Source organism: Pholis gunnellus (assembly GCF_910591455.1).
Source record: "Pholis gunnellus genome assembly, chromosome: 6".
Taxonomy (NCBI): Eukaryota; Metazoa; Chordata; class Actinopteri; order Perciformes; family Pholidae; genus Pholis; species Pholis gunnellus.
In genome coordinates, this window is record NC_136532.1 from 12,214,580 (window position 1) to 12,231,654 (window position 17,075).

A 17,075-nucleotide genomic window follows, 5' to 3' on the forward strand; every position below is an offset into this window, starting at 1 on the left:
ATGTTCTTCAATATGTTAATTAAAAGTAGTGTGACAAAAAGTGGGCTCAAGTGGGGTGTTTCATTTTGTCTTATTTCACCTCACCTCGAACACTCTGTAACGTTTAACAACATAATGTTAACTGTCCCTTTAAACGGGGCAGGGGGACGTTGACGTCATTCTTTATAACTGCGCAGCGTCGGACCGGAAGGAAGTGGGTGTTAGCTGACTGACGTTAGCAAGCTACAGTTATAAAGTCTGTTGCGGGTTCTATGGTAAATATACTTCTGTTTTATAAAAATCAAATTACAAACCAGTTGATAACGTTATGTAGAGATGTCCAAACAGCCAGTATCATAATATGTGTATGTTTTGACAGATTTGGCATAATATTGATAACTTTAGTTGATGCTAACTAGTTAGCTAGCTCATTAGCAGTGCTAGCTAAAAATCAAATTACTATTTAGCATTACTAGATTTAAGGATGCGGTTCAGTGTTTTACGGTACACAGAGGAGGAAAAGCCGTGAACAGTCGTTCAACCGTAATAACGCTATTTGCGTTTTTAATAAAGGATACCAGCCACATAGTAAAGTTCCATAGACTGTTACGTTAATGCTCTCTTTTAATTTTCTCTTTACTTTTCCAGCTTTTTCGTAGCTTTATCGTGGCTGCATGAACATGAATACAAACAAAAAGAAAATGTCTCTTAAAAGTATGAAAGACACCAGGACATATAGCTACAGTTGTTTTGTTTATTATTGACATATTGCGAATACACGTCTATAATTCTTTGAAGGAAAAACACGTTTTATTATAGCTTTTTCGTGCATAACATATTTCCAGTAATCCCATTATATAAATAAAAGTATTGCCCCATCCTTGATGACATTTATTTACTATCAATAAAGTCTTGCATAAGCTCTTAAGTTTCAGAGTCCATCGTCTGCAATAAAACCCGAGTCACAAATTGTTAGATTTATGTATTTATTAGATTTATTGTTAGATTTATTGGAATCGGAATTTATTATTTTGCAGATTAGAAAAGCTGTCTACGTTAATATAGACCTGTGTGTCAAGAGTCTGTTTCCACTCGGTGCCCCAAACCGAGCTAATCCAGTGAAACACCAGCCCTGATTCAGGTGTCCCTATATTTCACCTTTGTCTTTCCCAGGAAGAGATGTCAGGAGAGAGCGTGGTGAGCTCGGCAGTGCCGGCAGCTACAACCCGGACTACATCCTTCAAGGGATCTAGCCCCAGCTCTAAATATGTGAAATTGAATGTGGGTGGGGCACTGTACTACACTACAATGCAGACACTAACCAAACAGGACACGATGCTCAAAGCCATGTTCAGTGGCAGGATGGAGGTCCTCACAGACAGTGAAGGTGAGCTGTTGGGGGGAAATGTTTATATTATATGCAGGGCTTATGCCAGCCCTGCTCTGACCACGATCTTTTACTAACTAATGTTTCACCATTTTATATCCAAAGGTTGGATTTTGATCGATCGCTGTGGGAAACATTTCGGGACGATCCTGAACTACCTTAGAGACGGGGCAGTGCCACTCCCAGACAGCCGACGGGAAACTGAGGAACTGCTCGCTGAGGCCAAGTATTATCTTGTCCAAGGCCTCGCTGACGAGTGCACAGCTGCCCTGCAGGTACCTTCACCATATAGGGCTGTCCGCTAGGCAGGGCAACATATTCAGACTTCAGAATTTGTGTAAAATGAACTCCACAGAACAATTACTAAGTCCTATTTCTTTGGAATTATTTCTGAAATTCCTATCGTTCCACCTCAAATTTAGAGTTTTTATTTAAGTGCTGATTAAATACGTTTTAACGGTTTAAATCCAGTGAACTGCACTGTATATTAATACAGTATATAATAATATATGTAAGATCAATCTATCTGTTCATTTTGATATGAAACATTTATCCATTGTTAAGAAAAATCCAATGTATCAAAATATCGGTGAAAGTTATTATTGTTGTATTTATTTTTCTACTATTATGCGGAACATAAAATCTGTATGAAAACAGTTTTAAACAATCTGCATAGAAAGTCTAAAAATCATAGGGAGTGAGTTTTATATCCTTCATCTTTTTTTATTACTCTGTTCCACCAGGTGGCCTCGTTTCTCCTATTATACTCTGAATGTTCCAGTTTAGCAGGTGGAATTATTATAATAGAATAAATAATAAAAACATTATTTTCTCGTACAGAACAAAGAAAGTTATGAACCCCTTTGTAAAGTGCCTCTGATGACATCATCCAAGGAGGAGCAGAAGCTTATTGCAACCTCAAATAAGGTAGGTTATATACAACGTGCTGAATTTTTCATGTTCAATATCAAGAGAAGTTGTAATTTTTCTTTCAAAACACAAACGTCTGTGTCTTCGCAGCCTACTGTCAAACTGCTGTATAACCGAAGCAACAACAAATATTCATATACCAGGTGAGTTCTTTTCATCTGATATCAGGATGTCTAATTAAGAAAAAGCATAAAGTGGGGAAATCGTCAAAGTTCTTTAATAATAAATAAATAACCGTCCTGTAACACTTTTTTTGTTTTCCCACCAGCAATTCCGATGACAACATGCTGAAAAATATTGAGCTGTTTGACAAGCTGTCACTGCGGTTCAACGGTCGAGTTCTCTTCATCAAAGATGTGATCGGGGATGAGATCTGTTGTTGGTCGTTTTATGGCCAGGGGCGTAAGATTGCTGAAGTGTGCTGCACCTCCATTGTTTATGCCACAGAAAAGAAGCAGACAAAGGTAAACACGTGTTTGTTATATGACCACCCAGAAGAGTTCTCTGGTCTTTTGTAAATGTAGAGCTACAGAATGTTGTTAAAATATCTCTAATCTGTTGTGTAACGCTCCGCTACTCTGCTAGGTGGAGTTCCCCGAGGCACGAATCTACGAGGAGACCCTCAACATCCTCCTGTACGAGTCCCATGACGGGAGGGGTCCGGACAATGCCCTGCTGGAGGCCACAGGGGGCGCTGCAGGACGTTCTCATCATCTGGATGAGGACGAGGAGCGCGACCGAATTGAGCGAGTTCGTAGGATTCATATCAAACGACCCGATGACCGCACTCACCACCACCAGTGACCTTTCTCCTTCGACCCGCCGGCCCGTGTCTCTGACCCTGGACAGTGTTTGCACCACGCTTGTGCCTTACATCACCCAGCGCCTTTCTGTCTCACTCCCACTCTTATGTTACCAGCTGTTTCTCCAGGAGACTACGATGAGATGCGTGTCTTACAACAGTGTGTAGTGGTGACGTGATTTTTGTGTTTATTTGTGTGTGTGTGTGTGTCATCTTCGTTGTGTGGTCTGACAGGCTGTAGTGTTTTGTTCTCTGTTTGTTGGTCATGATAACTTCTATCACTGTTTCCTGCTAGTGTGCAGGAACCCCTAGACCTGAGTGTTTGCATTCAAAACTGCAGGTGACCACAGCTTTACCTGATCGTGTGAAAACAAAGAGTATTGTCGGTATACATCAGTTACTTGAGGTCTTTACTACATTACAAGCAGGAGAACACGAATGATATCATGTTAGCAGCTAATGTACATAATGTTTGCCTCTCCTTACCGTGCTTCTGACGGGTCCACTGTAAGTTCATCAGTGGATTAACCAGATGTTGTACACAATGGGGCCACATGGGGGCACTACTTTACTTTTAGAATACGTTACCATGGCTATTTTTGTAGCCTGTGGATTATAGCAAGTACATTTTTTTGAACTGTATTAATTTTTGATAGTTAAGATATCACAGGTGACAACATGTCACTGTAGTGCTTCTGCCATATTTAGTTTGATCATGTATGCATTTTCCCTTCACTCCCATAAATGCTCATTATTATTTTCAGTGGAGGGAACCTGAGCTGTGACCTGAGGTGTTAAATGTACCGGGGGGATTGAATGATGGATGCTGAGGTTGAAGTGAATGGCTGTAACAGGAGATCTCCCGAGCAGGAAGGGAATCCTGTCTACAAGCTTCTAACAGGGAGAGAAATTAGACCTGTCCTTCATCCCCGCATTCATCGGAGAATGTTTGCACACGATAGGTTTTAGTTTAAACATGTCTAACAATCACAGTACTTGTAGGTCTGTTGTACAGAAGTGAACATATATGTATGTTTTATATTTATACATACTTTATCACAAATAAATTTCTACAAATCTTTTTTTTTTCTGTTTTTAATCTGCTTATTCCCATTGTCAGTGGAAATACAAAAGTATAACACATATGGCTCAATTTTGAGAATCATAATAACACATTAAGCATTTTATGAGTTTAGTACATTAAAGTATAGTTTTGTTTTGATTTACAGTCCAGGCCCCAAATTACGTTAAAACGTAATGGTTTATATTCTTTCGTGGAAAAGGCAAATTCATCATCGACTAATAATACAGATGAGAAACGTGTTGCTGTACAACAAAGCAAGCTCGTCCAGGGTTTCTAAAGTGCTTCTGGTCAGGTGTGTTTCCTTTAGACATGTTGATCTCCCCTCAGGGGTCTCCTGATGAAATATGCAGGGGCTTCTTGTGTGTCGTCTCAACCCCGCACATGTTACCGGGTCCTAGCCCGAGTGGAAACCTGCGGTGGCAAACAGTTTGATTCATGTTGTATCCTTTAGTCTGACCAGAGCATCATATATATATATATATATATATATATATATATATATATATATATATATACAGGACTGTCTCAGAAAATTAGAATATTGTGATAATCCCCATACGTGTGATTTAGTTTACTGAACCAAGCTGAGTGTTTTTCAAGGCTCAGGAAACCCTTGCAGGTGTTTCGAGTTAATTAGACGATTCAAGTGATTAGTTGAATACCCTACTAGTATACTTTTTCATGATATTCTAATATTTAGAGATAGGATATTTGAGTTTTCTTAAGCTGCAAGCCATAATCAGCAATATTAAAAGAATAAAAGGCTTGCAATATTTCAGTTGATTTGTAATGAATCCAGAATGCATGACATTTTTGTTTTTTTAATTGCATTACACAAAATAAAGAACTTTATCACAATATTCTAATTTTCTGAGACAGTCCTGTATATATATATATATATATATATATCATATATCATCATAACAGCACTCATCTCACCACCATGAGGTGTCCGTTCTTGGCCTTGTATACCATGGGCTCCTGTCCGGTGCTGAAGTCCACCGCACTCTCTTTACCTGCCTGGATTTCAATCTTGACGCTGAGAGTCGATGCACAAGAGTTTTAGATTGAAGCACAGATCAAATCCAACCTGTTTGATTCTTTCTTAATCACAGACTCACCTGCCCTGAACCACTTTGATTGCGTTCTGTTTGTTAGCAATGACACTGAGTTTGGTCAAACACTCAAACAGCGTGTCGCACTGCATTACAAGATCCCCCTGAAACAATCACGAAATAATACACAATCAGACAAATGGAACCAATATACAAAATGCAATGTTCTATTGGATTTAAGAAACTTCTACCTGAACATCTTCTGAGTAAATGAGCTGTATGACTCAACAATTTACTCAGCTTTTTATGCTTCCTTTCAATAATATTCAGTAGAGTAAAGCTGCTTTAACACTAAAGACAGTGCTCTCTTGATCTCTGTTAGTTTGTTCTCGATTCAGAATATCAAACACGTTTCATTTGTTCCACTATATTAGTTATTTCCCATTTCCACATAAAACTTTCTCAGTGCCATATTAGTGGCCCAAGTAAAAATAAAAATGGCAAGCCCAAATATCTCCATATATATATATTACATGTATCCACATACCTTCTGTTTAGGGTCCTCACATGTTATGTGGAATACGATGATGCTGTCCGTCAAGTTACTGACCGAAATACCTGAAATGAGTAGATTACAGACACTTCAAGCCCGATATGAAAACATCCTTAATGGTGAAATGTATAATTTCACACTGTCCTTACCTTTGAGAGACGTGTACAGCACTCTCTGTTTGATCTTGGCTTCCTCTATCACATAAGCAGCTGTCTGGGTGAGGATGAGCTGTCGTGGCCTTGGTTTGAAACCGTTCCGATCATATTTAATCACCGGGACACTGTACTGTACAGAAACGCAGAACACAACACAGTGAGTTGGGTTTGATGTGAGGCTGTATTTCCTCTGGGCGCATAAAGACATTTTATTACCTTAATGTGCTCATTGCGCATCATCTGGAGAACCCTCGTGTTAATGTCTTGTTCACCTAAAGATATCAAATGATGTAAAAATGATCAACAGGAAAAGGGCGTAACGTGAATGTATCCGCTACTTACTGATTCTGCTGTCCACAAAAGGTTGAGCGACACTCTGTGGATAACTGTCCTTTTTGCCCTTGAAGATGGAGCTGGTTAGGAGCTTCAGTTGAAACTGAAGGGACAAAAAGTACAAAGTGTACCACTACAAAGATAATATGATGATGTAGTCTTATAGATAATGTGTTTACATGTATGTTACCTGGACTTTTTTCTGGGGAGTGATTCCTCTCACATACCTCCGCACCATGAGACGGTAGTGAAGCTTACGCAGTATCTCTGATGTCTGACGAGAACAAAAACATGCACCGAGTCAAAATAAAAGCTACGCTTGAATGTAATCGGTTTTACAACAAAGCTGATTAATCGGTGTACCTCTGTCAGCACTGCTGGTGGAGTTTGCCAAGTGGTTTTATCCAAAACCGTCTTTGGCAGGTTGCCTTTGAGCCTGTTCAAGTAGTTTTGTCTCACAAAGGCCAGGTACTCCGAGTTATCTGTGTTCTTTGCTTGTCCTCTGGTCATGTAGCCTTTGATGAATCTAAAAGCGATTGTAAAATATTGTGTCAGTGAAAATGTGACATTAAGATTGAGAGGAGCTGTGTAATGATGTGTCATCTTCTTTCTTACTTCTTGATGACTTTTACAGCCCAGGCTCTCTTCTCTCTGTCCTTCCTAGCCTGCACTCCTCTCCAGCACGTTTCAATCTTAGTAGCTGAAATAAAAGGAAATATAAGAGAGACTGAATAAGTTTCCTTTGCTCACATGACACAACATCATGCATTGTAGCATTTACCAGCTTCTTTCTGTTTTTTGAACTCTCCCTTTGCTTTGTATCCTTTGTATTTGGCCTGGAGCCTCGTCGCTGCAAATTCAGAGCATAATATTAGATCACTGTGCACAACTAGTAATGACTGACACTTCATCACACCAGATTTGCACTCACCCAGTTCGTGTTTGCATTTCTCAAATGCATCCTCTGTGGCATAAAGTGTCCTCGGATGACGGATGAATATTTTGGTTCTGAAACAAAGGACAACGTGACTAAATGTTGTTGGTTACTCATAGAATGTGTTCTCTCTGTTGTATTTAGTTAGTGCTGTCCTCACCGTCCCATTTTGTACTCATCTGGCAGGTAGCCCAGATGTTGAACCAGCACTTCCACCCCATCAGCAGGCAGTCCTCCCCAGTGAGGCCAGGTGGCTGGGCACAGGGGCTTATATCTGGAAGATGCAGCATACATCCCACTCAAATATGCACTGGAGAGTAACTACTTAAACGGAGGGTTTTAATTTAGAAATCAAGCATGAGGCCCAAGCTCTGCGGTCCTTCATACCTTTTTAAGAAGATCTCATATTTGCGCCTGTACGCAAAACCAGCTCTCCTGACTCTGAGGTGCTCCATCAGGCCCAGGTACTTCACCTGGTGTCTGACCAGAGCTTCATCAAATTGACCTGTGTTTGTGTGAGGGAGACTTTGCATCAAACATGTCCATCCTGTTCACAAAATAGTTTCATGTATGTTCTACTAAGTACCTGGCTGCTTGGACTCATTGGATTTTAGACAGCGTATGTACCAGGCCTCTTTAGCCATGAGGATCTCTGTCAGCTTCAGCAGGCTGCTCTTAAACTGGGTCGCCACCTACAGACACAACATGAGGGTCATAATCCCCAACAGTTCATCTGTCACATACAGATGGCTAAATGATGACGCGGTCTGACTGCCATTGACAGAGAAAGAAATGACTTTGTCTCAGTGATCACTCTATTTAGACCAGTGGTTCTCAACATGGGGAGTGTGACCCACAAGGAGGTCGTACAATAATTTCTGGGGGTTCCAGATGGTTGAGGAAGAAAAAAACAAAATAATGTATTTTTTAAAATAAATTTCACCACCAGTGCCATCTGGTAGAACAGATATCAGCTCACCTAAATCAGAGAACACTTATCACCAGTACCATCACAATCCACAGTGCCTGGAGCACATTGGACAAAGCCTCAGTGCAATCTGTTCAAACCAAAACAAACTGTACTCAAAAACAAAGCATTATCTATTTTCAATATTTATTAGAGCAATCACAATGGTGATTGCCAGTGTCGCAACCACCAACCTGAATGTTCTGGGGTGTCGTGACTCAATAAGGTTGAGAACCACTGATCCAGAGCCCTTACTGATTTATTTCTTCTCATTTGTAAACTTCATTGTGCATGTTTTTTCTCTTTAGAAAACTCACTCCATAAAAATGTGTACAACACGTATGTCCTGTATGGACTACAGGCCTTCCTTTGGTACATTATGTGTTATTTTTGTAAACTGTTAACGGGATAATAGGTGCTAGCTTGTATCACGTGATCTACTAGTTGTAGGTGGAGATAATTTTTTGGTTTGTATGTATATATGTTGTTGGTTGAAATGTCAATCTTTTGGATGCTTGCGAATTACACTGTGCAAAAAAAGTTCTCTGTTCCCACTTTACATAATGACTAGAAAATGAATGCTTGTATATGACTTGTAACTCAGGACTGCTGATAATATATAATATCCTATTCATCAGCGATACAGAAGATGTGGAGCGTCAAACATGGACTCACTGTTTGTGGTCTTCGCCTGCTGTCTGAATCCATTGTGGAGAAGCACTCTCTGACGATGGCATTTTTAGACTGACAAATCAGCTATGAGAAGAGGAGATAACACACATAGATTAAAACACACCAATTCAACATATCGTGTGATACTCAAACATTGTTTGCCAACAGCTCTTGTGTGATTTACAGCAGCAGAAACTAAAGTTAAAAAGATGTGTAGAGTTTTCTACACTTGTCAAACACAGATGTAACAAATACTGTAACTCTGTTAATTGCTGCATTGCAATAACTGTTGGAACGGAGCCATCATGAATGCCATTAGGTTCATCTGTTCAATTTCTGCTATGACACATCAATATACTGTATCTGCTGTGAAAGATTTATGAATATGATTCATATGATGACAATAAAGAAATAGAGTGCACTATGCTAGCAGGGCTATCAAGAAAATGTGTTGTAAAAAAAGTTTTGGAACTTTAGCGCAAAGCTTTACACTACTGATAATAACCACGGTACTAATTAAGTTCCCATACATAGTACCACTCCTTGCCTCAAATAATACAAAATACTAATTAACAGACTTACATCTTTTATGTTTTTGTATAATAGGTCGTTGTTTTTGTCCAGGAAACCTAAAATGTCAAAAGAAAGCTGTTAGCCAGATGAAAAAGAAGGTTTAGATGTTTGAGTAACAGGGCTTGACATTGTGGTTTCTTTTACCCACAACGCAGTAGGTGACCTCCCCGGCATAATGCAAGAGACGGAAATCTCCCCTCTCCAGAGTCTTACGTGTCATTTTGTCAGCCAGTTTGTGCCTGCGGTCAAAGAGGTGGAGAGAGACAGAGGGATGAAGAGCGAGAGGCTTTACAGACCGATCCTAATCCTCCATCTCTCTTCACTGTCGGCTCGCTCACAAGAGACCAGTCAGCAGAACGTTTCATGACCGGAGTTACACGTCAGTGTTGAGGAGAAGCTTTGAATTACACAGTATCATTTAGCGTGAGTTCATATATAATTAAAACTAATGTTTTATCACCAAATGTGCAACACTGGTCATGTAAACCTCCCTACTTTTGAAATATCCTGCAGGTGTGTGTGCCAAGTTGAGGTTAGTTTTAAACTCACGTGACAAAGTGAGGATGATTTGACATCTTATCTTCCAGTCTCTCCAGGAAGGTGAGATCTGTGGCATCTCCTGGCCTGAGACACTCCTCATCCTGCAAGATTATCATCATCACGCGATAATGCGTCAGCTTCAGTGTTTGTTCAATAAACTGTTCTCTCCCAGTGAATACACACCAGTATAGATATGATCCCTCTGTGTTTCTCCTCCACCAGGTCACAGATGATCTTGTTGTTGAAGAATTGAACCGGCTCCCACTGGAGGGGAGAATCATTAAAACAGATTATGAATGGAAATCTATTCAACACCATGTCAGTGTAAACACACTCTATCTATCATAGTCATTGGTTCATTATACCTCCCAGGTTTACCTCAATATCTTCCGCTTCATATTCTTCCTGCTCAGCCTTGAGTGTCAACTGGATGAAAAGCTGCTGCAGCTTCTCGTTGCAGTAGTTTATACAGAACTGCTCAAAACTGAGGAAATAGGTCATAACAAACAGGTCAAGCTCAGTAAGAATCATGGTCACGCAACCAATCATACATGTGCAGTTTAACCATGAATGATTTCTGTTACATTACAGCCTTCATCAGGGTATCAAACATAATCAAATCAGTGCCACGATGTTACAATAGGAACGATTTCTGCCCACCTGTTCACATAGAAAACCTCAAATCCATATATGTCCAAAAGCCCTATTACATTCTTCCTTGAAAGGTCCTGGCAAACAAAAGCATAAAGTCAGTTAATACTCATCCTCACTGTCTGGGACTTGTCATTTGTCACACGCTCTGCTCCTCCCCACCTTGTTCTCCATGGACTCGTTGATCCTGTTGACCAGCCAGGTGAAGGTCTGTCCATAGATGGCTTTGGCCAAGGCATCTCGAGCATAGATGGCATGATCGATTGTGAATGGGCTGAGGACCTTTACAGTGAGACAAAATCATAGCTAAATTCTAAACACTAAAGGGAAAGTTGAAATAGAAACACAACCTTATCATAAATAAAACCGAAGCACATTTTAACGCGCGTGCACCTGCTCTTTTTTGGCTTCAATCTTCCTGTATGTGAGTCCCTCTTGGAGACTGTGAGCATCAACTCCTAGTAGCTACAGGGGGAAATGACATTGAGTTTATACTTTGACTGTTTGTAATCTAAAGGCATTTCATTTCTATTTCCTTACATTTGAGACCCAGCGCAGCTCCGCATTGTTGTTGTTCAGGAGGGCACGGCCTTTACTGTCGGAGTCAAACTGAACATTTCCCAGGTGGAGAACACTCGCAACGGTCCCAAACAAGTGCTGGACAGAATGAAGAATGTGTAAATCAATGCCAAACTAAAAGGGAAGAGTGAGTGAGTAAATCAGCATCCAACTTACATTAGTGTTAATCTCATCAATGTTGATGATTTGAAGTGCATTTTTGACCGTTTTCCAGTCATTTCTGTCATTAATGGAAGACACAATGGCACACTCTCCCTGTGAGAAACAGCAAACATAGCAGCGCATTGTCAATGCGTTGTCTATTTCATCTGTTTTATCAAAACTGAGTTAAACATACTTGGGTTAGATAGTTATAATGCTGGCTGTCTCTCTCCAGGCCCAGCTGGTGCAGTAGGTCCTCCTCTCCTCCCTCCACTAGCTGGTAGAAGATGTGGAAGTTTCTCTCCCCGTGATTCTGATGTACGACTCTCGACTTCTCCAGCAGGTAGTTCAGGATATGGCCTCCGACAGCATCCCCCTATGGGCATCATGATCCTAAAGACAGCAGCTCTACAACTTGCAGAAAAAACATAGCCTATGGTCCACTAAAAAATCCTCTTGGGATCAAATGTATTCTTGTTAAACGCTATTTTTCAATATTATTAAAGGAATGTTAACTTTCTTCTCTAATCTAAAATGTTTTTGGATGGAAAAATTGATCCTTGGGTCCAAAAATAAAACAAAGGCCAATGTATTTCAGCTTGTGTCCTTCAAGCATGTGTTGCTGTAGTATAAACCTATACAGACTATTTGAGAGTGTTAATAAAAAAAATAGGGGGAACTATACTTATAGGACTTCTCAGACACTTCCACATTTATTTATTTCTTAATTAAAATGTATTAATGTATATATTGAAAGCGCTTCTGTGAATATGTCCCTTGATTCTTACCTGGCTGTCAAACTGAATGTCCATATACTTCCCAAATCGACTTGAGTTGTCATTTTTCAACGTTTTGGCATTGCCGAAAGCCTGTGGGGGAACACCATACCATACAGAATAATAACTGTGAGCACAACCTGCTGTTTGGTATGTCATTACAATGATATATCACAAGTTACCACCAGACCTCCAGGACAGGGTTGGACATGAGCATTTTATCCCTGACGGTGTTGAGCAGAGTGGTGCTCGGACAGCTGACAGCGTAATACTGCAAAATCTTCTTGGAGGCCTCTGTCTTCCCCGCTCCACTCTCTCCAGAGATGAGGATGAAGTGATTGTTAAACTCTGTCAGCATGGTGTGGTAGGCGTTGTCTGCCAAAGCATAGCTGTAATGATGCAGAGCAATCTGAATATTTCACAGACAAACCCGAAGAAAACTTACCACACACACATGCACAAATATTCATAGTTTTCATACTCACATGTGTGGTGGAAGCTCGAAAAAGTTGACCCCCATGTAGAGATCCATCTGTTTGCTATTGTAGATGTCCAGTTCTTTGTAGGGATTCACAGACACTAGCAATGTGCCTATGTAGGTCTAATAGAATTAAAATGTTCATTTTAATTGTTGCGATGCACACACATTAGCGGACAGCAGGATTTGAACGTCCTTTCCGACACTCACATAGATGAGATCTTTGCTGAAGCGTTTTTTGAGGTTGCTGAGGAAGGCCGCCTCAGTGGTTTCATCCAAAAGCACAAAATCCTGGATTCCAACCCGATCCCTGGCAGTCAGGGCGCCCTCCATGTCCAGCTGACCCTGTGCAACAAGTTGTATCAACCATAAGGCAGCAAGATGCACAACCTAATAGCGTTGGGAATATGCCTGGTGTTTAGCGTCATAAACTGAGGATTTCTCTATTTAACATTTTATACATTCAATACTTCACAGTACTCAATTAACTTAGTCTCTTTATTAGTTAAATTAACTCTAAACTTTAGAGGACACAAACTCTGCCAATAACAAGTGTAACACATTTTACATGCATAACAATGATATTCAAGATTCTCAGCCATTTATTTTGACAAATGCAACTGAATGCGTGTTTGTATAAATGTCTCCATGGGGGAGGACGGAGCTGAAAAACAGCACCAGAAAAAGCACAAACATGGTCCCTGTAAGTTCTATTGAAATAAGAGGTCTAGAGGTCCTATGTGTCTTTGAAGCAAAGCTCTGTGATTGTGCGGACGAACAGACGGAAGCTAATGATCGCTACACAGCACACAGGGACCTTGGCTGGCAGCCCGCCGTTCACTAGAGCTGACACACCAACCAAACACAGCACACTGTGCAAATGGACTCGGGGAGCCCTAAACAGCGGCACATTTAAGAGGCATAGTGGGAAAAATTCCACCAATCTGTTTTGCATTCTCAGCACCAACACTTAGACCAAAGGTTTTCACAGCTTTTGTTGGTTTTGTATTTTTCTCTCTCTCTCTTCTTTGGACGCAGAAGTCCTTTGATTCTCAACTCTCTCTGTAAAAACATTAAAAAAGATAATCCATTGGATCTAATTGACACAAAGCCCTCCCCCCTCTCCTCCCCCTGCCCCTATCCTCCGCCTATGGCCCTCATTTCTTCTGAGAAAGGCCAAGTGTTTTTGTCCTGTAAATACCACGGAGCAGAGACAAAAAAGACGTCTTTAAAATGCAGTCTACAATCCATTACACATATTCCCCCTGCATATCCATTCAGTAATTATTCATTAGAAAACATTTAACGTCACAGTGAATTTCACACTAGGCAGTCGAAACACAATAGAGGAGATTTGGCCTATTTTGGGGTGAGGAGTTGGGGAGGGGTTGGCTGTACAGAGGAAGGGGGAAGGCGAAGGAGGGGGGAGGAGGGGAGCAGTATTTGTCTGATCTGAGAACCTCTGAAACGGGGCCGTCTTGAGACAACGGGACAGACTAAATAGTGCAGTAACGGTCTGTGCCCCGCTGCTTGCTGTGACACTCATTTAGTGTGCCCCGAGGGCGAACAATAGAGGCTTGTTCCTAGCAATCCTGTGTTGTAATTTGGACTTCATTACTTTGCTCACACGGGGCCCCATGGAAGGATAGAGGAGGCTAGTCAGATGAGAGTGTTTTTTTCCACCTGTCAGCCCCACACCCCAATGCTCTCGCCCCTCTCCTCAACAATACCCCTCACCCCGTGTCCCCACCAATAACCCTCACCCGACCCCCTTCCCACAGCCCTCCCTCCTCCCAGCCACCCACTTTAAGCCAATGAGACAGGTGAACAATATCATTGAAGGAACCCTTTTTTGGACGTCAGAATCAATCTGGCGATGTGATGGTAGTGGTGCTGGTGTGGGGTATCTGTGACACCCCCTTTCTTCATGGGAACAAACTTCTCTCAGGGCAGCACAAGCAGACAATATGCTGGGACAGCGTGACTTAGGGATCTGCCATACAGTATTACAAGTAATAACATGAACAGATAAGCTCCTGTCAAGAGGAGGATTATTGAATTCAGTGGTGATGATAATGCTAATGTTTGAGGTTTTCATTCAGTGCACTGACAAAATCTAAACGTCTGCTGTTTTCCATTCAGGTTGCCTTTGATGTCCTGCAGGTATTTATTTTTTAAGGAAGCTGTCTGCAGCATGCACAAGTGTTTCTAATGACACTGTGGTGGAAAGGCTGGACATTGAATGGGCGTTCTCAGTCCAGAAGGACAAGAAAAAAAGAGTTAAAGAAAGCACTTGACTCTAGAAAAAAAACGTACCCTTGTTCATATGTTATTTGTAGCTTTATATAATACAAATCAAGTGCACTGGGTTGTAATTGCAGTTAATTAAACAATCGGCGGCCCAATCACATCAACAGCGGGAAGAATGATTATGCAATGAATCCACTCAGCCATTGTCAGATCAGGTGAATTGGTTTGCTACCTCAGAGCACAACCAATTGTATTTTAATTAAGAGATGGTCCCTCATCTTGGTCTAGAGTGTCAGTGTTGCCTGAGACAGGGTGACCTCATCTGCGTGAGAAGTAGAGATGGCTTCAGTCGAGGGCGGGGGGAGCTGCTGCTAGGACACTGCAGTTTACCAACAAAGTAACAGGAACGTTTATCTCCCTCTTATCTGTCAGATTGCCTCATGCGTTGGTCATATTTCCATTTTTAGAGCCTTATAACTGAAACTTTTTTCCAGTCACTATTGTGATGGGATTATGAGAGAGACTAATTCTGTTTTAAAATTTGGTTTGCCATTTTTTACACTTACACTTAGTTTTGAATAGATGAAACAAACAAGATAAAACTTGTTAATTGAGTGAGCGTTAGAGGTGCTGGTAGGCGGATTTTGTTAACTTCAAACCGATCTAGGCTAGCTGTTTCCCCTTGTTTCCAGTCTTTGTGCTAAGCTAAGCTAACTGGCTGCTGGCTGTAGTTTCATATTTAACTTAGTATGACAGAGGTATCAATCTTCACATCTAACTTTAAGCCATAGAGTGTGACTTACGATGGGATAAAGATCCTTTTAGCCTTCGGGAACTGGATCTTAACCCACAAGTCAAAGAACATAAATTCACACTGAACTGTCAAACGTCCTGTATCAACTTTGAAACTCTTGGACAGCACTTTGACAACTAAACTGCAGCAAACAATATAAAATGAAACAAAGCTGATGACAAGATGAACACATTACAACACAAGAGAAAACTCCAACCTGCATTTCTGAAGTTGTATTATTCTGCTGTCAGATGCAGATTTTCAAAAAGGATCCAAACTGTAAAAAAAAATCCTTCCAGAGAATTTAAACAAGAACAGCGTTTCCTCCTGTGTCTGCTTGCATGAAGACAACAGTGAACCTGTAAGCACTGGATTGTTGACAGTTAGTTGGCAAAAGTCCAGCTTCTATAATACTATTAAAAAACACATGTACTGTCTTCTCCCCTGGTTTTTAGCAGCTCATTCATCCAGTATGGTGCAGTCAAAGTAGTGTTGGTGATGCTGCGTGGAGGCCTGTGTGCACATATGCTCTTCCACACCATCCTGACTCAGGCTCAGTGCACTGTGGGCCGGTGCTTAATCATTCATACAATGGGAGGTGGATGGACAGGGAGGTCTAACTCAGTGCTTACCTGGGTATCTACTGCTCTACTGAGTGTAGCATAACGATACAGAAACAAGATCCAAACCACACCAGTCCAACCATCCCCCTTTCCCTCTCTCCGTCTTCTCTCTCTAGCTCCATTACATCACTGCAACAGTGTAAACCCCCCCAGTCTCCTTCTTCCCTGCTGACACAGTCTATATCTGGTTACTGATCTTTGATTAGATGGATACATTACAGGCTGATCACCAACTGCTTCATTACTCAGTATAACAATGCTGGTCAGGAGGAGCACCATTGTTTTGAGCGGCAGACTGAGCTGCCAGTGTTAAGAGGTTCTGTACAATGCTACTGGGTTGATGCCCAAATGCAATTACCACATGTTTTGCTTGGGTGGAAACAATTATCAACTAGTACTACTCACCAGATTTAGACTGTGGGTATAAGGATGCCGTTGGCCGCCTATTTTAGCTGGCATTCTCCTCCCCTTTGGCTATCTGCGCAAGGCCGTCGTTGCATCCTGTGCTTAGCGGTGCCGAAGACGATTGTAATTGGTTTAAAGAAATACCTTTTTCTCCCCATACCAGAATGATAATTTGTAGAGCCAGACCTTTCTTTAGCACTACCACAGTGCTGTGGAGATTGGTATGGCTATGCGAGACTAATTATCAACTAACAGCACCTGTAATTCAAGTTCATCCAACAGCATTGAAATGTCCATGTCTATGAGTCTACAATCATTTTTATTTGACGATGAAGAAGTGACAGGAAATAAAGGGAAAGAAAGATGGGAAATGTCTGGAATCAAAGGTCCTTGGCCGGACCAGGGCCATTTGTGG

The 17,075-nt window shown here is 41.1% G+C and overlaps 2 protein-coding genes across 2 annotated transcripts; one reads left to right on the forward strand and one right to left on the reverse strand.

Annotated features, from left to right (window-relative positions):
• Positions 1 to 194: 194 nt before the first annotated feature.
• On the forward strand, positions 195 to 4,180 carry kctd10 (potassium channel tetramerization domain containing 10). Its single transcript, XM_079162066.1, has 7 exons — positions 195 to 254; positions 1,153 to 1,366; positions 1,472 to 1,641; positions 2,207 to 2,293; positions 2,387 to 2,439; positions 2,565 to 2,760; positions 2,882 to 4,180. The coding sequence occupies exons 1-7, from the start codon at positions 252 to 254 to the stop codon at positions 3,098 to 3,100; spliced, it is 942 nt and encodes a 313-aa protein (XP_079018192.1). The 5' UTR covers positions 195 to 251; the 3' UTR covers positions 3,101 to 4,180.
• A 386-nt stretch (positions 4,181 to 4,566) lies between these two features.
• myo1ha (myosin IHa) lies at positions 4,567 to 12,959 on the reverse strand (the record flags this gene model as incomplete). The annotated part of the gene is given in 32 exon segments (XM_079162145.1): positions 4,567 to 4,593; positions 5,122 to 5,221; positions 5,304 to 5,401; positions 5,785 to 5,855; positions 5,940 to 6,075; positions 6,162 to 6,217; positions 6,288 to 6,381; positions 6,469 to 6,552; positions 6,642 to 6,804; positions 6,894 to 6,978; positions 7,060 to 7,128; positions 7,210 to 7,286; positions 7,373 to 7,486; positions 7,600 to 7,717; positions 7,799 to 7,904; positions 8,855 to 8,935; positions 9,434 to 9,480; positions 9,569 to 9,663; positions 9,974 to 10,065; positions 10,148 to 10,228; positions 10,343 to 10,448; positions 10,625 to 10,692; positions 10,778 to 10,897; positions 11,009 to 11,080; positions 11,156 to 11,272; positions 11,351 to 11,449; positions 11,532 to 11,711; positions 12,124 to 12,204; positions 12,302 to 12,500; positions 12,597 to 12,712; positions 12,800 to 12,937; positions 12,942 to 12,959. Coding segments are annotated over 32 exon segments (3,108 nt in total).
• Between the last annotated feature and the right edge of the window lie 4,116 nt (positions 12,960 to 17,075).